We start from the raw sequence: 21,828 nt of genomic DNA, 5'->3' as shown, positions 1-21,828 counted from the left end.
CCCGTGTCCTCCCGCCGCGCCGCGCTGCGCCCGCCCATCGTCCGCACGGCCGGGCCGGGAACCAGCGCTGCCGCCGCCGCAACGCGACCCGGATGCGCCGGCGGGGCGGGGGCGGCGCGGAGCCCTCGGGCCCGCCCGGCCGGGCGGGGAGAGGCGGCTCTGCCGCGCTCCGGGCGAGGGTTGTGGCGCTGCGGCCCCGGGAGCGCTCCGAGCGCTCTCGAGGAGCAGGAGGAGGTGGATGCCTGGGTTGGTAATCTAGTTAGGAACAGAATCCTAATCGCGCACGAACTCGCCCGCTTAACTCTGCCCTGCCCGCAGCCGCTGGTTGGTGCCTCCTCGGCCGCACCTGGAGCACCCGGGGCGCGCTGGTGAGCGCGGAGCAGGGCTGCGATTTGGTAAACGGACCTCACCCGGACTCCTCGCAGGCATCACCGCGTGTTTTATCTGTTAGCAGCTGGTAGGAGCCTCACAGCTGATGGTTTTTCCGGCTGCGGTTCCTTGCCCTGGATATTGTGGTTTTTCATCTGCGGATTCCATCTGAATTCAGAGTTTGCTGGGATTACAGATACCAAATACAAAGAGATGGGAATGAAAGGAGGGTTTGCCTTGATAAGATCTCATTATACACAAATCTTACAATAAAAAGTAGCTGTAAAAGCACTATAGGAGCTACTGGAGGAGAAAAAAAAAGAGTTTATGAAGTTAGAAAAAAGTTACAACAAATCCGTAATTTTTCGTGATTGTAAACTGCTGACAGAGAAGATTAAGAAAAAAAAAGTTGAAAGCTTTACTGTGCTTTCTCGGTGTGAGACTTTGCTGTGATGCAGGTGATAATAGCCCTAATCAGAGCAATGCACACCACAAAGATCTGTTTTATCCTTACTTGCGCTCTTGACTCAGTCCAATAAGGACCATGATCTGTTCTGTTGAAACCAGACCTGTGCTCTTTTGCACTGAGTTTTCATTGCTGACAGCATCTGAGATATGTTAAATAAGCTGTGAAGAGTTTAAGTAGGGATTTCTTAAATTTTCTAAAATTTCAGAGTAGATATTTCAGTAATGTTAAATGTTTGCACGTGGTGGTTCACTTAGTTATAGCTGCAACAAAAGATTTAACTCCCTTCATTACTATTCTGAGCACGGCCTACTTCTGTTATCCTGTGCAATAGTCACAGAGGCAGTGGTTACAGCAGAATTCCTTCACCTGAATGTGAAGATGTTATGTCAGAGATGAGGATAAAGGAATTAACAATCAAAGCACAGCTCCAGTCTGTGATAGGAAAAACTCCCTGTGCCATACTGTCAAACCGGAACAGGACACCAAGGGGGAGCACCACTCAGCTGAAACCAGGGAGTGCACCAGGCAGAACAATCCTTTCTAAGAAAAAAGAACTCTGTAAACAGAGGAAAGAACCCTTCTGAGAATTCTGGGGAAGTCTGATAAAAACAGACTACATGTAGGAGATTGTCACAGAGGCACAGACTGATTGAGGTTGGAGGGGACTGCTGGAGGTCATCCAGACCAGTCCCCTGCTCAGGTAGGGCCACCCAGAGCCATGTCCAGGTGGGTTTTGAGTATCTCTGAGGGTGGAGACTCCACCACCTCCCTGTGGTACTCGGTCACCTCACAGTGAAAAAGTGTCTCCTGGTGTTGAAGGGAACCCTCCTGCGTGCCAGTGTGTGCTTGTGGCCTCTGGTCCTGGCCCTGGGCACCACTGGAAGAGCTTGGCTTCGTCTCCTTGGCTCTCTCCTGACGGTACCTGTACACATCGGTGAGATCCCCTGAGCCTGCTCTGCTCCAGCACAGCAGTCCTGGCTCTCCCAGCCTCTCTTCAGAGCAGAGGTGCTCCAGTCCCTTCATCTTCGGGGCCCCTCGCTGGGTTGTGCAGTATGTCCCTCTCTCTCTTTACTGGGGAGCTGGACCCAGCACCCCCAGGGGCCCCCTCTCCACCCACTGTCAGTGCTGCTCCCAACACAGCCCCCACAGCACTGGCACCTCACTGTTGTGATCACACAGGACACAATCCAAGCTAGATTTATCCCTAAGCAGGTATCCCTTCACTCCCTGCTTTACTAGAGTAATGCAGTAATAAAACAAGCACAGGCATTTGTTTCTGAGCGCAGTTATTCCACCAAATCCCATCAAATTGTGTGTCTCTTCCAGAAAGAGGTTTCCCACACCTGGGGTATGAGCAGTAGTGACCTGTGCTGCCAGTGGAGAGCCTGAGTCCTGGCGCCTCAGATGGAGCATGCTCAGGCTCTGAATATTTATGGAAGTCCTGAGATTTGATGTCACTTTTGTAATCTGAACTGAGCTCTCACAGAGGAGCAATGAGAAACCACTTGTTCTCAGCAGTGATGGACCTGTAACACCAGACCTGCTGCTCAGCTTTGCCTGGCTAAAACAGCAACAAAAAACAATTACTATAGCGTAGTCTCCGGTTTAGCTCAGATTTTCCATAATCCCACACAGAACAGTAAATATGTGGTATTTCAGGATGAATCAAATGCGTTGATAAGTACTGCAAATCTGTACCCTTACTGGTCCTTTTTCTTAGAACTGGATTTTAAATGCTTAATAAGAGTGGGAGGACATGCCTACATCGTTTAGGTTGCAAAATATGAATAGGTGTTGTTCTGGGCTGCATCGTGCAGGAAGAATTTCTTCATGGAAGGAGTTGTCAAGCATTGGACAGGGCTGCCCAGGGGGGTGGTGGAGTCCACATTCCTAGAGGCGTTCAAAGAATAACTGGACGTACTTTGGTCTAGCTGACAAGTGGTGATGGGTCAAAGGTAGGACTCAACAGTCCTGGGGAACTTTTTCAACCTAAATGATTCTGGAATTCTGTGCCCAGGATTGGCAGTGCCCAGACCTGCTCCATTCCCACGGATGTGTTCTCCCCTCCCCTCTGTCCCCACGCCTGGCACAGCCATTGTTCCTGGCTGCCAACCCTCATTAGCGCCGTCTCTACTTAATTAGTTTTCTGGTTCTCACACAAGCTTTGGGTGTATTTTGCATAAATTATCTGTGTATCTGTGCCACTGCGTGCTGGTGGCAAGGAGACAGGAACCCTCCTCCAGGCCCCAGGTCAGCTCAGGGAAAGATAACTTATATGTGTTGTTATTAGTATAGTACTAGATATTTGTATATATATGGTTATACAGGTGGTATTGTAAAAAAAGGGAATACAGCTCAGAATATTTGCCTGTAAACAGTCTCCCCCCCCTTCCCCTAAAATTAGTCTTTCTGAATGGAATAAATTAATTTTTTTAGCAATACATAATTTGGTAAAAAAGCTTTCACAAAAATAGAGATAAAACATTTTATAAAAAAATAAGACAAATGTTAAGTATTTTCCAGGCACATCAGCTGTGCCTGGAGCTCCTGCGCCGGGCTTAGTTATCCATCGAAGGTAATATCTGCAATTTATTGGAGATAAAGCAATTGAAATGCTCAGCACAAGATAAATGATCTTTTTAGCTAGAGTATAGAGTCCATAATTACAGTGGGAACAGATTAGGAAAAATAGCATTCCATCTTTTTTCTGTTCGACATTTACAGAAGTTCTGAGTATTTATTTAATATTTAAACAGCCCATCTCAGGAATGTTTTCATTGTTTGATGTGGTCGAGCACTTCCCTGACACCCTTCATCATTCACCCAGACTCTTTTTGTAGGCATACATACAATATTTTAAAATTCTGTCTTTTTATCTGCCATGTGTTTATACCCATGCAGTTTGTTAAACTGCTAATGAGTCCCATGGGGCAGTATGTTTGAATTAAACAGACATTGATACCTGCTAGAAATATATAAAATAAGCCCAGAAAAAAAAGTATATATATATATGTTTATTTATTTATATAAAACAGTCTGAAGATAAGCTGAGCTGTTTTATCATAGGTTGGGTGTTAGGCTCCCTTCCCCCTTCTTTGGGGTGGGTGAGCTGGCCAGGGGGTCAGTCTGGTGGTGTTTAGGGAGTGAAGCTGGCTGAGGGGTCAGTTCTGGGGGGCTCAGAGAGTGGAGCTGGCTGGGGGCTGTGGTGGGTCGGTCTGATGGGCTTTGGGGGGTGGAGTACCAGCTCTTAGGGGATTTTGTGGCTTTTGGAGGGGCAGGGGTGCAGCTGGATGGGCACCTCCACTACCTCTGTACCCCTAAGTCCACAGCCTGACCTGCTGCCTGTGGGTACTGGACTGGACTGGAATCCCCCTGAGCAGCTATATCTGTGAATATGAAGTCACAGCTTCCTGAAGGACAGGCTCAGCTAATTTTCAGTGAAAAATAGTCATAACCATAAGTTGGCTTTTTCACTCCTACAGTTTGATCGTGTCAGCCACTAAAGCCTTTCCCTGTGCATCCTGCATCTGGCCCCTTGGCATGTTGCGGCTGGTCCTTAGCTTGGACTTCTCGCTGATGACAAACACAGGGTGGTGACAAACATGGGGTCCTGCCAGCACAGCAGGCAAGAGATGGCGATTCTGATGAGTGCCATGGTTCTGTCAGAACAGCTGGAGACTGTGCTCCCCTCAGAGGGGAGGTTTGGGCAGCAAGGGATGGTCCTCCAGGGCAGCACTCTCATGGATTCATGGGAGGATTTGGGTTGTCCTTCCCATTGCCAGTGCAGGGCCAGGACAGCACAGTATGCTGAGGGCTGAGCTCTCCAGAACCCTTCGTGCTTGAGGGTAATCAATCTCTGTACTTTGCCTGTTAATAGCTACTTGCTCATGATGATTTTCTTCATCATATTTTTCCTTGAATTGTCCAGAATAGAGTTTGTCTTCATCTTTCCGGTAAATCAAGTTACCTGGTAATGGTATTTTAAGGCTAAATCATGTCTAGTGTGTCCCAGTTGTCCAATGCTGCAGAGATAATTCCCTTTTTAAAGAGTGTTCGGCCAAATGTTTGTCCAGACCTTGCTCTCGTCAGTCCATATTCTCTCTCTGCATGTTGCTCTTCTGCAGCATAAGAGGATTTGTTCCTAAAGCTTGCTTTGGAATTCCCTTGCTTCTGGTCCCAGTCTCCATGTGGAATTGAACGGGGTGGTGCTTTCCCACTGTGCACCTCATGGTGAGACCCCCTTGGCATTCTTCCTGCTGGGCATCGCCATTACTTTACCATGTACTGATCTCTTGGTGCCCCTTCTGCTGTCATGCTGGGCTGGACACCGAACATTCCTAGATTCTACCAAAGCAAATCTTTCACGGATATGTTGACCCGAATTCTCTTTGTAACCACCTGGCTGTGGTTGCCAGCAATGAATATTCCAGTGAAGGACTCCTTTTACTTCCCTTTGTTCTTTTCCATCTTTGTGCCTCATCCTCTGTTGTTTCCTTCCTCAGTTTCTATGACAGAGAGGATTATTTCTCCCCCAGAGCTGTCCTTTCAGACATGTTGAGCTTGCAGAGGCAGCTGTAGGAAACTCTGCTTTCTGTAAGCACTTTTTACTACATCAAACCTTGTGCTTTTGTTGGTGCTGGTCAGTTCTAGACCCTGTTGCCACGTCTGTCATGCTCCATGTAGTCTCTAGTTGTAGTAAACAGAGGTTTTTTCCAGTGTGAAAAAACTGCATTCTTTTAATTGGAAAGGCTGGCTGGGTGCTCCAGGCCTGGGCACCCTTCTGGCACTGCAGGGCTGCTGGAGCACTGTGCCCAAGTCTGGGATCTGCAGCACAGGAAGGACGTGGAGCTGCTGCAGCGAGTCCAGAGGAGGCCATGGAGGTGCTCCAAGGGTTCAAACACCTCTGCTCTGGAGGCAGGCTGGGAGAGCTGGGAGAGCTGGGGGTCTTAAGCCTGGAGAAGAGAAAGCTCTGGGGAGACCTTAGAGCCCCTTCCAGTGCCTAAAGAGAAGGAGAGTGAATTTTTAGATTTGCAGATAGTGATAGAACAAGGGGGAATGGTTTTAAACTGAAAGGGGAATAATTTAGATGGAATATTAGGAAAAAATTCTTCTCTATGAGGGTGGTGAGGCCCTGGCTCTGGATGCCCAGAGAAGCTGTGGCTGCCCCATCCCTGGAAGTGTCCAAGGCCAGGTAGAATGGGGCTTGGAGCAACCTGGGATAGTGGAAGGTGTTCCTGCCCATGGCAGGGGTGGAATGAGATGAGCTTTAAGGTCTCTTTCAACTCAGCCTAGTCTGGGATTCTATGAATTGTAAGAAAGTAAAGTCAATACCCTCTCCAGGTTTTTTGGGAAAAACACTTAACTATTGGTGAAGTTGTACTGTCCAGGAGATGGCACCATACATTCAGTCTTTCTTAAAAAGCCCAACCAAACCCCAACCAAAGTAGAATCTTCAGAAAGTATTAAGGAAATGCTTGCAGAAGACCAGCGTATGATCCTTAAAAGGTTGTGTACCTTGTTTCTATTTTTTTTATAATCACCAAATATTTGATAACTGTTAGTCCTAATGTTAGTCAGTCCTTCAAAAAATGGATGGTGAGAAGCAGAATTGAGGAGTTCAGTAGAAAGACTCCAGTGGAGTGTGCAGTGAGTGGGAGAAAATCTCTATTTCTGACTGTAGGGTATTTTTTGGGCCTGAAACACAAAAGAGCAAGACAGGGATGTGGGGCCAGTTTGTTCCCACAGGAACTTGAAGGCTTGTGACCCAGGATTTACTCTAAAAGTGATGATACAGATAGGATTGGATCCAAGTTCCTTGGAAGCAAATGCATCTGAGAAATGTTTGGGTTTTTGGGTTTTGTTTGTTTGTTTGTTTGTGTGGTTTTTTTCCTTGTTTGTTTTTTTTAATGTTTGAGTTTTTTTGGTGGCTATTTAAAACCACCTGAGGATCCCCCCTTGGGTTGCTGTGCCGAGTGCAGGGGGTTCAGGCTGTGGCTCAGCCCCAGGGCTCACCTTGGCCCTGACCTGGAGGGACCCCGACACTGACTCCTGGCACCGACTAAGGCCTGACCTTGTAGCTTTGTACTTGTATGGAAACAAGAGATTTGTAACAAAACCCGGTGTGCTTTGCATTCTCCAGGTGTGCTCCCTGAACAGTGATGATGATGCAGGAAGACAGGAATGATTATTTTGTACTGCTCTTGGCAGCAGCTTCAATATTCTTATTTTCTGTTCATTGCCAGCACTTTCCCTTTTCAATACTGCACCTCTTTTCTTTAATACGCCACTTTTGTTTCTGTTGCACTTATTTGTTATAAATATATTATTGTCTACTGGTTGCACAAATGTCTTTGGGGAATTCTTTCCTTCAAAGACAGGGAAGGAAACAGGGAAAGAAGAGAGTTCTTCTGCTTTTGGGGCTCTTTGGTGCTCCTGGTGAACCAGGGAGCCAACTGCTGCCCCTTCATGCTGTTTACACAGAGAGTGGCTTGGAGACATCTCGGGGCAGCCTGAGTACCAGGTGATGCTTGTGCTCTTCACCAGCTCTGTTTTCCCGAGGATCTCTCATGGATAAGGTGAGGTGTATTTCACGTCTGCTTAGAGGGGATGTCGGTCTAGTGCTGCCATGGCTCCCACTGTTGCCCCATAGCCGTGGGGCTCCTTCAGCTGGCAGGGCCCACGTGCAGCATCCTGAACGGGACAGATAAGCCCGGGGCTTGCTGAGCCCTTCTCGAGCAATTTCCCTAATGCATCAGGCATAAACGATCTTTCTTTCAGAGTCAGGCATGCATGTCTCATCCTAATTATGTTTTTTTCCCCTCTAACCCGTCTTTGTTCAAGTTGTTGCCACAAGCAGTGGTGATAATGTTCTCCTTCCATTGTTACTGTAGAGAGGGGACCTGCTATAATTATTGCTTAAGCTGAGTTTTTCTTAATTGAAAATGTTAAAATATCTATGGTTGCATGATAATGGGTTCATACAGTGACCAAATGCACCATTTTCAGGACAGGCTGAGAGGCTTCTTCTGTCCCCTGGTCATCCTGATGTCGAGGGTGTGCAGGGCAGGCTCCAGGGGTGCAGGCAGGAGGGAGACACGAGGCACAGAGCCACCCATTTCAAACTTTTTGCTGAATTTCCTATTTATTCGAAAAAAAATGAATCTTATTTTTGTGTGACCAGCAGAGGAGATGGGTAAGGTCCATGTTGGTGGGTAGATAGGTGGAAATACTTTCACGGCATCTACTTTTCCCTTTAAAATTAGGAAAAAGTAAAAAGAATTATGAATAATTCTCTCTTTTCCCAGTCCTGTCCTTAATAAAAGTCTAATGAAGCTGTGTTGAAATGGGTGAATAAGTGTTAGATGTCTGATTAAACCTCCTTGTGTAATCCAGGACACTGCAAGTTTGAATGAACGATGAGGTTTCCCTTCTGGATATATGACCTTACCAAAAGCTGTCAATATTTTTTGCCAAGTAAGATGTGTGTTTTTCAAAGAATGGGAAGTTGTAGGCTAAAAATATGCCTAATATTGGCTCTGAAAGAAAAAAAGCAAAGCCTACAAAAAGCTATTGTTGGTTTATGGACACCTGGGAGCTGACGAGGCCGAGAGCTGCCAGGGTAGGGAGCAGCTTCAGTGTTGTGTTGCTGTTCTGAGCCCCTTGTTTACAAGTTCATCGCCAAGATTTAGTCCTGTAATGGTTTCTGGTTAATAAAAAGATGAAGAATGTGACCAATTACATTTTAGATGCAAACAATGGATGCTTGATTTTTCTTCTTTATCACATCCTTAAGGGAAGAAGAAAGAGGCATGAGGAGCCCTTGGCAGCCAGGGAAGGAAATGAGCCTTCAGGAAGGCTTTTTAATGTGGCTCTAAAGAGATTCCAGACACTGCAAAAGAGCAAAGCACCTTTTAAAGTGCAGGGGAAAATAAATATTTTTAAAGGATTTCATCATATTTAACATAAAAAGTGTTGATTTATAAGAGTCTAATTATTACAATCATTAAAAGACCATGATTATCATTAAAAGGCTATTATCAGAAATGAAATGCTAAAAACAAATGGTATATATTAAATAAGATCATACATATTTCATAGAATATATTATACTGCAAAATAAGTTGTCATGTAGCCATGGCAATGACTTTTAAGTTACCCTTTTTGATGCCTTAATGCACTACTCTGCATGTTTTAGTGTCAAGCCTCTGAACATGCCCAGCACTCAAAAGCTCCAGCTGAGAGTGAATATAAAGTGGCAATTACGTAGCTAACTGGTCACTTGTGTGGATAAATGGGGTTTGCAGGCACAGGCCACGTCCCTGGGAGCTGGAGGTGTTGGACAGGAGCTGGCAGGTGACACTGGCCCTGTGCCTGTGCTGGTGTGTGCTGGGGAAGGCAGTGCTGAACTCACACTCAGAGTTAACTCCTGACACAGCTGCAGAAAGAAAAAAGTTAATTTTCTTGACCTCTGCTGGTCAGAATTCAACGGTTTGATGCCTTACAATCTTTGCCTCCAGTACTGGATTGCCTGTAGCATTCCCAGCACAAGGCGTTGAAACATCAGTATGTGCCCAGATCTCACAGATCACAGGAAAATGGTTTTTTTAGGTCAGAGATTGTTAACACTTCTAAATGCCCCTGAGACTTCTAAGTGCCCATATCCCTTCTAAATGTCCCTACCTAAGAAACTTTTCAGTGTGTAATTAAAACACCAAGACCAATATTGACTCCCCAATTGAATTCAAGGCCAGGGGAGGTAGGAATGGGTTTGTGGTAGGCCATGGGGCTTCTCCTGATGATCTTTGTTCTGAACTGGATGTCCCTCTGCAACAACTTTTTATTTTAAAAAAAGAAAGGGGATTCTGGAATATATTTGTGCATTTAAAGTTCATAATATTTTATAGATAACCTCTTCCTCTCTCATAGTATGTCTGTCTACTTTTATTTTGAGTATTTTCTTTGATTCTGTGTCAAAGAACTGATAGGTACAGCATGGCTGATAAGATCCAGCTGAGATTAAAATGACTTTGGGTTTGTGGTAGAGAAGAGAACAGTTTTTACATATTGGATCTCATAAAAGCAGAAGGGATGGAAGCGTGGTGGGTGCTGAACTCTCATTTACCCTCTCATTACACCACCTGAAATGAGGGCTGGTCTTGGTCCAGATGCTGCAGAGGCCAATGAAGGCTTTTATTGCAGCCTTGCAATGCGAGGCTGTTTCTCTGAGGAGTCAGAGATGGAATTACCCACATGAAGTCCATGCTGATGGTGTGGAATTCCTTGTGAACAGCCTCTCCTTGTCACACCAGGTGTTTACCACTGTCTGGGCTTTCCCCATTTCCCCCTGGCCGGGACTGGCGTTGGGGTTCTGTGGCTGTAGCCAGTGGGGAGACCTGTGGGTGTGAGGAGAGGGGGTTCCCCAGAGGAGAGTTCCAGGGCAAGGAGCTGTCACCCAAATCCACCTTGGAACATGGCTGGGTGTCTGGCCTGGAAGAGAGCTCAGAAGGCCTGGAGTGACAAGACAAGGGGGAAGGGCTTCCCACTGCCAGAGGGCAGGGTTAGATGGTGTATTGGGAAGGAATTCTTCCTTGTGAGGGTGGGAAGCCCTGGCACAGGTTACCAGAGAAGCTGTGGCTGCTCCATCCCTGGAAGTGTCCAAGGCCAGGTTGAATTGGAGCCCCATTGTCTGTGCCCATGATAGGGGTGGAAGAGGATGAGCTTTAAGGCCCCTTTCAACCCAAACCAGTCTTGGACTCTGAGGTTCTCTGTTTGTTTGGCTTCTAAATAGGCTCTGTAGGAGAATAACCCAGCTTGTGCCCTCATTCAGGGGGATGTTAGTTAACATGTTTGAGGCCAGAATTCATGTCTTCACCCTTGGCTGTTGGCTTTGTGACATGGTAGGTGAGACAGCCTTAAGCCCTTGCAGTGATCATGTGGTCTGCCTGCACCCAAACAGCCCACCCTGCACAGGCAAGCCTGCGATCATGTCATAAGAGTGCCTTAAACAACCTCCAAAGTGACACCTCAGTCACTCAGAAATTACACAGATATGGCAGAAGGTGACATTCTTGTCATCCTGACACAATAGTGACATTAGCATCTAATTATCTTGTAGTCAATTTAACATCAGTCACATCCTGTAGATCACATATTGTACCACCTTGACTAATTGAATCTCCCAGGGACATTAAATAAGTTTGGATCCCCAAGAATTCAGGTGATCGAGGAAGTGTTCCATGGATTCAATAGGCATGGCGGTGCTAAGCCACGTTTGGAATGGTGGTTTGCTGCTGTGAGCTCAAGCTAAACAGGGATGTGATGTTGAAAAAGAACGGAAAGGAAAATAAGAATTTTGGACTGGAAAACCAGGCAGGAATAGCATTACACCAGGGCCTGGTTCCTGTGGGATGTGGCAGCAGCCCTACCTGTGCAAGGCACAGGACCAGGCTCAGGGCGCACAACAGAACCCCAGCTTTGCTGGGAGGAGCCTGGTGATTAGCCCAGTGCAATTACAACTGACCTGACTTAAATCTGATCTGCTTCTTCCTGTTGCCAGGGCCAACCTAATTTCTCATTAGCCCCAGCTGCAGCCAGGGCTGTCAGGGATTGTTGTGTGGACTGGTGGAATGTAGCCTGGCAGACGAGGGGACACGGTGATCATTGCTGTCATTACTGGAGACTGATGGTTTCATCCAGACATCCCAGACAACACTGAGGATGGTTAAGTAACTGATAAAAACAGTGAGTTGTATATTCCACAGACATTCCAAACATTCCAATGTGAGTGAGAGAAACAAACCTTGTTAAATGATTCGGCCCGGTTATGCAGCCCGGTCTCCAAAATCTGCTCCCCTTGGAGATGCTTTTCCAAGGGGTGAATGTTATTGCGTCCCACTGAGCTCCTCTGGAACGGCACACACGCTGCTCTAACACAACACGGCTTCTCTTGCTAATGAGCACTTCTGAACAACAACTGCGATGGGTTCTGGGAGTCCAGCCACCGGGATGCTTTCCTCTGTTTAATTAGATAACAGTCAACATATTTTAGAAATAATGTCTCTCCTTTAAGAATCATTTGTTGTGGGCGTCGCGTTTTATGTTTCTCAATTATCCCTTTTTCAGAAAGCATTTCTGATTTTGATTGATCCTTAGTTGTTATTAATGCCTTCCTGGCTGTTTTGTCGAGAAATGAGAACTATAAATTCATATCTCTGGATGTAATCACACCTTTATTACAGCCCATCACAGAACACACAAGAAAAAAATGAATGCAGCATGCAGCTTTACATTTCAGTATTATTCAAATGAATTCTGATTTTTTTTTTTTGTGGATGACCTGGTTTGGGGATAGTTTTATGCATGTTTATTTAATCACACCTAAACATTACCTTCTTGCTTAGCACTGAGGTCACTTAAGGTAATTGCAAAGTTTAGTTTTAATGACATGGCTAGTAATGAATTGCGTGTGCCACCCAGAGCACTTGTCCTTACATTATCAGTCACTGCTTAGGTATTCATGAGGGAAATCTTGTCGTTATTCACAGAGACAGAGAAACAAACGTTATTTAATTGTGCGACTGAGCACCAGAGTCATAATCTTTACATGACAGTTAATGCTTTCACTACTTATCAATTCACTTATTATGTTACTCTTTGAAAAGTGAAGCGTTGAACAAATAAATAGATCTTTCTCTTCTATATATGTAAAGACAGAGTGTGATTGAGTAAGCATACTGAAAATTTGATTTTATATGAATAGTTTTACTAATTCCTGATGGCATCTCTCTCTCATTAAATTTCCCTTTCAAATTTAGGAAAAAGTTTTCATATATTTTGTGTGGGCCATGTCTCAGCTGAGCCCATGATACCTTGTTAGGCTGCTGTAGCTCCTGCAGCACATCCTTGGTCAGAGCATCCTTAGGAGCAGGCCTGATCTCAACAGCTGGGACTTAATGTGTTGCTCTGATCCAGTAGGGTTCCTGCACCTGGGATTGACATGACATACATGAGCAATTCCATGTGCATCAGCCGTGCTTTGCACATCGAAAATTAGTTGTGTCCCTCAGTCCCCTCCTGACTGCTTCCCTTGAATGCACTTCATTAAATACCCATTTAAATCTTTGGAAGAATAAAGTCTATAAGAAAATCAAGGAGCAGCACTTAAGTCACAAACTCAGATTGAAATTTTGGTGCTACTTTGATGAATTTCCTGAAGTTTTTCCATGCATTTCTTTTATGTAGGACCAAGCCATAGTGACAATTCCTAACTAGTACTATTAAAGAGCTGCTGGTCTGATATGTTTAATTGCCAACCTACACCAGATAACAAAACCAGCCTGAGGCTGACCCATCTGTGTGGGCCCCCTGTAGTGACTGTCGTGGGGCACATGGTGAGCAGCCAGGTACCTGGGTGTGTGGTGTTCATATGCTGCAGGCAGGAGAAGGAGGTGCCTTCAATGCAGTCTTGCTTCTTGCTGAGTGCCTGAAAATTTCTTTTTGATTCCTGGAAAGAAATTAGATATGGCCATATTTTTTATCAACCATTCGGCTATGTGTGACTGGTAGAGGCAAATACAAACAAAAATAGACCCTCCTACTGAGCTGCCTGCACAATGCTGGGAGACATGGGGCACGCTGAGCCTCTCTGTGTTGTGCTGGCATGAAAAAAGCTATATCAAAATTTTCACCTTAAATTAAATCAGGGGGTTCATTTGTCCCCCAAAATGGCATTGGAGGTATATCCACCAGCAGCACAGTGCACGCTGGCTTCTTTCCTGTTCAGTAACTCTTGCTGTGTTTCTGTACTTCAGCTCTGAAACCAAAAGTCTTCAGCAGTCTCAGGCTTTAGCTTATATGATTGCAGTGCTGGCAATAAAGCTTTCATGTGGAGCAAAAAGGAGATGAACAGTAAAATAGGTTAAGTGGCCCAGTAATTGAACCTGATAACAAATGGGGGAAGCCCTCTTTGTAATAATTTCTTTGCTTTGCATAATGTGTGAGTCTACAGCAAACAGGGTTTTCCGTGGGCTGTTGATGTGTGTGTGTACTCGATGTGCCATGCTAATAATGCACACAGAAATTGAGGAATCGGCAGGTTGTCCTCTCAGCACACAGATTGCTATTACCCAGAGTGCAGCAAATGAGGAGTTCAATAATTCATCCAGGGCTGTGTGCTCAGCAGAACGAAGAGAGGGAGGGTAATCCTGCCTTAGAGCGTGGGATCACCCCGAGTAAAGCCCTTTGGGAAGTGCAAACCTTCATAAACAAGCAGTGTCTGAGCTGCTGCTCTGTATGTTTCAGACAGGCAGCTCCTCAGTTATTGCTTTCTGGGCTCATCGGATCGTTACGGCTGTATTGCTCTGCAGTCCCAACATCCTTCCAGCCTGCCAGGATTTTGTCCTTATGTTCCCTTTTGCTGTGCTCCTGCTGCCCTTGGCAGGCACTGGGTGCTCTGCTCCCTGACCCCAAGGTGCTGTGCAGGTGATGATTCTGACCACCTCTGTTTATGAGCTCCTCGTGCCCCTTGGTCCAGAGTGACACAGTGCATTCAGAGAGGTGATGCACCGGTTTGAGGATGGCTCAGAGTTGTTCCTCCAAGAGCAGCAGTGGAGCTCAGGATGGATCCCTATGGGGATGTGGCTTTCTCAGGATGCTCATTGCCCACTACCCTCTGCTGTTTGTCTGCTAGCTACTGCCCAGGGACCGAGTGCCACCTTACCTTGCCTTCTTGCCCTGCTGCCACTGTCAGGACCCTGCTCCAACACACACTGCAACCACATAACCATTTCCCTCTGATTTCTGTTCCTATGGATTATTGAGCAGCATTGTGGCTTCTCAGTGTCTATGTGTTGCTGTTTCCTTCCTCCTCGTTACTCTGTGCAGGTGCTGAGAGGCACAAACACCTCAGTGAAATCCCTCTCTCAGAGCAGGACCCAAAGTGTTTCTGTCATTTTTAATATAGCACCCAATTTACAACCCTCAGCATGCTGCCAGAGCAGCAAAAAGATAACAAATTACCAACCTCGTTTATTTTGTTGCATAGTTTGTTTTGTAATTACAGGAAGAGGGTAGTGGTGGATGGCAGGGCTGCTCTTGGGCTCTGGTGGGTGTGTGTCTGTCTCAGGAGCGGAGAAAGATTCGAATGTGGTGCTGAGTGCTTGGTCACCCTTGGAGGATGGCTGGCACAGCTGCTTGGTTGTCTCTGGTTTACAGAATCATAGAATCAGAGACTGGTTTGGATTGGAAGGGACATTAAAGGTCATTTTGCTCCACCCCCCTGCCATGGGCAGGGACACCTTCTACTAGAGCAAGTTGCTCCAAGGCCCGTCCAACCTGGCCTTGACCACTGGTTGGAAGGAGGACTGGACTTGCTGCTTCGTTCTGTGCTGCTTCAGGTGAATTCCCCACCCGCCAAGTGCAGAACTCAGCCTCAAGGATTTAAACTGGTTTTTAAATTGCCAGTGCAGCTGGGACCTTTCCAGCAGCATGAATGGGGCAGAATTTCCTCCCGACATGGTTCCCAGTGCTGCTGAGGCAGTGTGATGTGACACACCACCACTACAAATTGTGAATCCGCTTCTCATCTACAGAATTAATGCAGTGGGAAAACGCATGGCTGGGAGGGGTTCCAAAATAGTAAAATGTAAATTCCTGAGCTTTTCTGAAGTATGCAAAATACTGATCTGTAGGTCTATTGGTTTCCTACCAAAAGCCAACTAGCCTTGGGGTACTGATCCCCATTGAGGTGGGACACTGAGGGAAAATGTCCAAAGCAGCAGTTAAGATAGATTTTTTTAATGCAAAAACTACCCTAGGCAGCACTAATGTGGCTTTTCTCTGCCCCAGACAGCCCTTTTCCAGGCTCTGTTTCAGTCCTCCTTAGGTTTGCTCAGAAAGCAAATCCAAGAGAAGCTGGCTGCCCACAGCACTGTGCAGCTCTGCGGCGCTTGGCTCCATCACCCCGACAGCTCTTGGGTGTCCCCAAATCCTAAGACGGCTGAAAGCTGCCACTTTACTGTCATACAATTTGTAAGAGAATTAAGTTTAAGGCAAATGGGAATTTTACTTCTGAATAAAAGTGTCGCCACACAGACACAACGTCTCAGTAATCTCCTGTAGATTCACAACTCACGTTCATTTAGATCAGTTTTTGCTGAGCGCCACGTTGAGGATGAGCATGTTGGTGCAGGGAGGGGTGGGGTTGCTCATATTTTGTCCACAGTGTTGAGTTTTTTTGTGTTTTGCCGACAGGGCATTTGCTGCCAGGAAGTTTCCAGCACTGAATGTGGCGGTTGGAAATATCTCTGCATGTCTGATCATGGTGCTGGTGCTCCCCTCCCTTTCTGGCATTGCCCTTTCAGACCAGGTGGGGAATGGAGGAGGGAGTCTCTGATGTGGGACTGCCGGCTTGCCAGCAGGTGCCTGTTCAATAAACTCTTACAAGGGGAACTCGTTGGACCCCCCCAACACCCTTGTCTACTCATTGACTTGCTGGGTTCATAACACCACACAGACAGACACACCCCCCACCCCTGCCAGGACACAGTTGCCAATGCCAGGGCCGCAGGCTCTGTATCCATGGTGGGGGACAGGTAACTGAGCAGGTGAAACATGAGCTCAGGGTCACACGGAGCTGCCCAGGGAGGTCCTCCCTCTCTGACCAAGGCAGACCATGAGAGAGCTGGAGGGAGCCGGTGCCACTCGCTGGGAGAGAGGCAGGAACCAGGGAGAAGGGGACCCAGCCTGCCAGTCAAATGGGAGATGCAGGAGGAAAAAAGTCACATGTCTCATTAGTAACTGTCACATTTTTTTAATGAGTGTTAATATTGGATTCTTCAGCAGAATGCCTCCCTGTCCTTAATGAAGTTCCAGCCTGGCCATGGTTTCAGTCCAGTTTGTGAGTGATGCTAAAGGCTTTGAGGTTCAACAGTTGCCACATCCTGTGTATTGCCAATGATAACTGGAGATAATGAAAATACCACCAATCCCTGTATTAATCAGCAAATTAATTTGCTCTCCTGTGCTAATATCGTTTTTTCCTCCAGTTTTGCAAATCCTGGCTAATGAATTTCCTGGCAGGAGTGCTTGCCAAAAAAAGAAAAATTTGGTCAAATGTAGAATTTTGATGGCATATGAAATGAGGGTGTAGCTCCCAGAGTATATTTGTTAGAACCCAGTCCTGAAGTTCATCTTGCCAAGAAAAATATGAAATATTATCTAGCTTGCTTGCAAGCAGGCAGCAGATGAAATTACTTCCAGGATGTATTCAGGGAATGGTTTAGAGCTCCATAAAAGAATGGTGGTTTCCGAGGCGAAGGATGTTGAGGACTTAGAACAGTTACTCTCTATATTTTATTTTCCCAGCTCACAGTGCATGCTGTGACTGCTGAAATGTCCCAGCTGAACACTGCTCAGGAGCTCTGGCTGCAATACTTGGTACTTAAAGGCAAGCTAAAGAAAATCGTGTTTAACTCAGCAGCATCAGGGCCCGTCTCCTCTGTGGCTGAGCCACGGGAAGGCAGCATGGTCAGCGCATGTCCAGCGGGGATGTGTCAGCTGGTCATGTACCCTCTACTCACCTCCGTCCCTAGGAGGTCCTAGGAATAGTTATCGCAGCTCCTGTCTCCACAGCTGGGAGCAGCAGGAACAGGGGGTTTTGTCCCTGTCTCCAGCACTTTCCAGCAGTACCTCTGGAGTGGCGCAGGGCAGTCCAGCAATGTTATCCCTGTCTGTTCCAGGATGGAGGAACAGAGACACAGCCAGGGGCTGAAAGAGCCTCTGTTGCATTTGGTATCATTTGAGTTATTTTAATTTTAAGCTAATTTTTTGTGTTGTCAGACTCAATATCATCAGCGCCACCCCCACACCTCTGCAGCACGGCCACTGCTGCTGCCACCACTGTGGCCACAGTGTCACTGCTGATAACTTCAGTCTGACGTTAGAGAGATTAATTTACTATGAAAATGACCCTCAGGAGAGTAGTGCAGATGCAGGATGAATCATATTTGAAAAATTGGATGTCTCATTGTTTCAGAAGTTCTAATTAACTTTTTCTAGACATCAAAAGTACTGGATATGGACACAGCATGTCTACCCCATCATTCCAATGGGATGGCTCATGGAGCCAAAACCTCTTTTACTATTCTGTGGGAGGTGGAATGGCTGCTGTGTTGTGCTGGAGCTGAATCAGGTTGTTTCCATCTTGGGCATTTTCACTGTGGAGGCAAAAGAATATGTCTTGGGTAAGTGTAGAGCTAAGTTTTTTTCATCTTTTCCTGGAAAACTTAACAATCAAGTATTTCAAATAATTGAGCAGAGACCCTGTTTGTGACCTGTGAGTCTGGAGAACAGGAGAAATTAAACCAAACTTACATTTTAAATCTATCTGGCTCTGTTTTCTGATCATTAATCTGCTTTTCTTTTTTTCTGAGGTTATTCTCATTTTCCTCACTATTTCTCCTGTTTTCCACTTTATCCAATATTCTATACAATATGATAATACAAAACTCTCCAGACACGGAGGCTGTAATAAGACCCGTCAGAGACTTCAACTAGGGAATTTCTGCCATTTAAGTGATTTTGTCTTACTATTTTGCCCAGTTTGATATGCCCAAGCAGCTTTCAACTGGAGGAAATTGCGTGTCTCAGCTGTTCAGTCAATCTGGGATGTCGCTGAGACATGTTTGAGGTGAGTGAATACACCTGCTCACACCTGAGAGGAGGAGGAAGAGGAGGAGGATATGACACAAGAGCAGCATGAATTTAGTCTGGTACTCTGCTGGTGGTAGATCAAAAGAAAAGGAAAAAGTGTTTCTCTCTTTTTTGTCTGAACTCCTGTCTGTGAGTGGGGCCATGCAGTGCCTCTGGAACACCTTTCCTGGCCTATTTTCAGCCTGAGATTTGGGTACTAAGAGCACTTTGCAGCAGAGCTCCAGGGTTTGCTCTGCCTGTCTCTGCAGGAAGCCATGTCCCTACACCCTCACTCATCATTTCTTCCGCCATCACCTGGACATCAGGAATGGATTCTGAGCGAACCTCCAGAACAGCAATAGAACTGGGATAAACCCCCATTTCCCAGCACTTTCCATCTCCGTTCTCCCAAGAAGGGGCGAGGTGAGCTCAGCTCATGGTTTGATCACCAGCCTGAAGGTGTGTTTGCATGAGACTGCTGGGGACTTTCTTGGCTTGGATTGCTGGGATGGGTTGGCAAGAGCTGAGGCTGGTTTTGGGAATCACTCTCCTCTGAATTGCTGTGTTTGTTGAGCAAACACGGTAACTGAAGACAGTACTTTCTGGGCTCAGATTCGGAGGTCCTGGAAGCAGTTCCTTCCGTTAGGAGGTCTGTGATGAGAAATCCCTAGTCTGAGAAGCAGCACTGGGATGGGGCTGTGCCAGCCACTGTGACCAGTGTATCTGCTCCTGGTTAACTCCAGGACGTGCAATTAGAAGGAGCTCTGATTGTGCTCCCCTCAGGACGGCTCTTCCCACCTTGCTACTGTCCTGCTGCACAGCTGCAGCTTGGGCTTTGGGCTCCTGCTCTTCCCCACAGCTCTCCTAAGCAGCGAGGTGCTGCCAGCCATGCCCACAGCCTCCCCTCTCCCTGCTGGGCTGGGGCAGCGCTGGGATTTCTGTTTCATTTCATATGTAAAAGCTCTGTTTTGAGCATGTAGGGTTGAAAGCTTCCTGATGGCTCTTGCTTGGGAACTTGGCACCCATGAAGTTGGAGGACAGACAACTCAAGCATTAGATTTCATTGAGCAGCTTTCTTGCTTGAAAAGGAAAAAAAAAAACCCAAAAACCTACATCTACAAAAAAGCGTTTAGTAGCATGTGTCAGATCCATCTGCACACGTAAAACATGGAAGGGAGAGGAAAACTGTTATTAAAATGTAAATGCCAGAATTCTGTATTGGATGCAAATGACCTCATTTCAGCCATAACCAAACATAAGATTCCCAGTTTATCAGTCTGTGAGTATGATCAGTTCATCCCATTTGGCAGAGGGGAGCTCTGGCTGGATTTCTGGGTCACTCTGCACTCAGTGCCTGGGCTGCTCACCCCCACTGCTCTGGACTGGACTGCGGGCCAGGTGGTCTCAGCCATCTTCCAGGTCCATTGGCTGGTATTTATTAAAGCCACTCAGCTATGAATGTGGATTTTCTCTGGCCATCTTCTGTGGAATTTTATCCGGGCTTTTGTACCAGTGTTTTAAGGAGAAGCAGACGGTTCTTGTTACTGAGAGACATGATGTAAAAGGTGACAGCCTCCTGAAGGGCAGCCAGGCGCCCACTGGGATTTTCTCAAGGCTTACTTTTTCTGGAATTATGTTTAATTCTTATTAATATCAGTGTTTTCATCAACTTGTTTTTAAGCTGGGCATCTATCTAGTTTGAAAATCTGAGGGGTTATGGGCAAGGGTTATACCCCAACTCCCTCAGAAGCCAGGCTTTTACATGCAGCTGTGACGGATGACAGTGGTGAGTTCCCAGGTGGATTGTTCATCCCTCAGCGGAGGCTTGGCCCTGGCCGGCTGCCTGAGCTGGCTCTGCATACCATGTTTGGAGCTGGGAGAGAGGCAGCACTGCCCTGTGGGGAAGGAGAGCTGCTGGGAGTCTGGAGCTTGGTGGGGGCTGCAGAAGTTCTTCCTGGGCTGAGAAATTGTTCATGTTGCTGACTCCTGAACAGAGAATCTCTTGCAGAAGGTCTCTGATCTTGGTACATGTTTGAGTTTCTTAGTGTCAGAATAGCTGTTGCCCTGAGGCGTGTTGGACCCGGTGCTGCACAGCCATGGCAGTGCAGGTATGGGGAGCAAAGGTATTAGTGGGCAAAGTAATCAGTGAGCAAACAAATGAACACCCCAGGCTATTCCTCACGAGCCAGCTCTGTGGGCAGAGCTCTCCTGCAGCTCCCTTAGAGAGACAAACAGCTCCGTGACAACTTGTCAAGGAGACTCTAATTCACTGACATCTGGAGACAGCTGCCTCCAAGGGAAGGTGGTCCATGGTGATGTGCCGGCGCACCAGCCAGCACACAGAGCGGGATGGTAGTGCTGAGGCTGGGGAAGAACCTTGCCCGGTACATGTGGTGCTGAACATACCTTGCTCAAAATGCCTCCGAGGTCTGCCCAGATGGTGAGCTGCAGCCAGCTCTCTGAGGTACCAATTAGCACTTGAGCAGTGCCGATGGTGCCTTGTGCTTTCTTACTGGGTTTGGTATTAGGATTTTGCTGTTTTCCTTCAAAAAAATCATTGGCTGCTGCTTGCCAGTGGGCGAGTGCCAACTGCAGCACCTGCCTGGCTGCTGCTGCCCGAGTGAGGAGCAGCCCAGGGCTGCCAGGCCATCTGCAGCGCAGCAGCACTGGGGTGGAGAGGGAAGGCTTCCTTGGAGAAAAGGAACACGGCACTGGGGCACTGGGATACAACTCCCTACCCACTGTGGTTTAAGGTTCCGCATCCTGACACCTCTCTCTGGTTCTGACCTGGGAGGGCCATGTGCTGGTGCTGCCCCACAGACCTGCCCAGAGATGACAGGCAGTGCCAGGCAAGGAAGGTGTTTGGTGTCTGCAAGTGCTCAAGTGAACGTGTTCAGGTGGGGAGAAGAGCGTTTCAGTTTATGGTCACCTTTGATCAAAGGGCTGTCAGGAAGGTGGACTCAAAGGTTGAACATGATCCAATGGTTGTGCTCTGAGGGACTGGAACACGTCCAGAGAAGGGCAATGGGGCCAGGGAAGGGTGTGGTTTCATAAGTCTGCTGAGGAGCAGCTGAGGGAGCTGGGGGGGCTCAGCCTGGAGAAAAGCAGGTTCAGGGGGGACCTCTCTCTGTACAACTCCCTGACAGGATGGTGCAGCCAGGGGGGGATCGGGCTCTGCTCCCAGAGAACAAGGGATGGGATGAGAGGAAATGGCCTCAGGCTGTGCCAGTGGAGGTTTGGGTTGGATATCGGGGAAAATTTCTTCCCTGAAAGGTTTGTCCAGCCCTGGCACAGACTACCCA

The 21,828-nt window shown here is 47.0% G+C and overlaps 1 protein-coding gene across 1 annotated transcript in view; it reads right to left on the bottom strand.

Moving 5' to 3' along the window:
- LOC113972785 (serine/threonine-protein kinase TNNI3K) overlaps window positions 1-429 on the bottom strand; it is a 43,248-nt gene extending 42,819 nt beyond the window's left edge. The window contains exons 1-2 of the mRNA XM_027694194.1: window positions 411-429; window positions 48-216 (exon numbers count right to left, since the gene is read on the bottom strand). Coding sequence (XP_027549995.1) covers window positions 48-216; window positions 411-429 — 188 coding nt within the window. The remainder of the gene's footprint in view (window positions 1-47; window positions 217-410) is intronic.
- Between the last annotated feature and the right edge of the window lie 21,399 nt (window positions 430-21,828).

The sequence above is a fragment of the Neopelma chrysocephalum genome, unplaced genomic scaffold (genome assembly GCF_003984885.1).
Source record: "Neopelma chrysocephalum unplaced genomic scaffold, ASM398488v2 Primary Assembly neopelma1_97, whole genome shotgun sequence".
Classification (NCBI taxonomy): Eukaryota; Metazoa; Chordata; class Aves; order Passeriformes; family Pipridae; genus Neopelma; species Neopelma chrysocephalum.
Note: the sequence above shows the minus strand (reverse complement) of the source record. Positions and strands in the feature narration are given on the sequence as shown.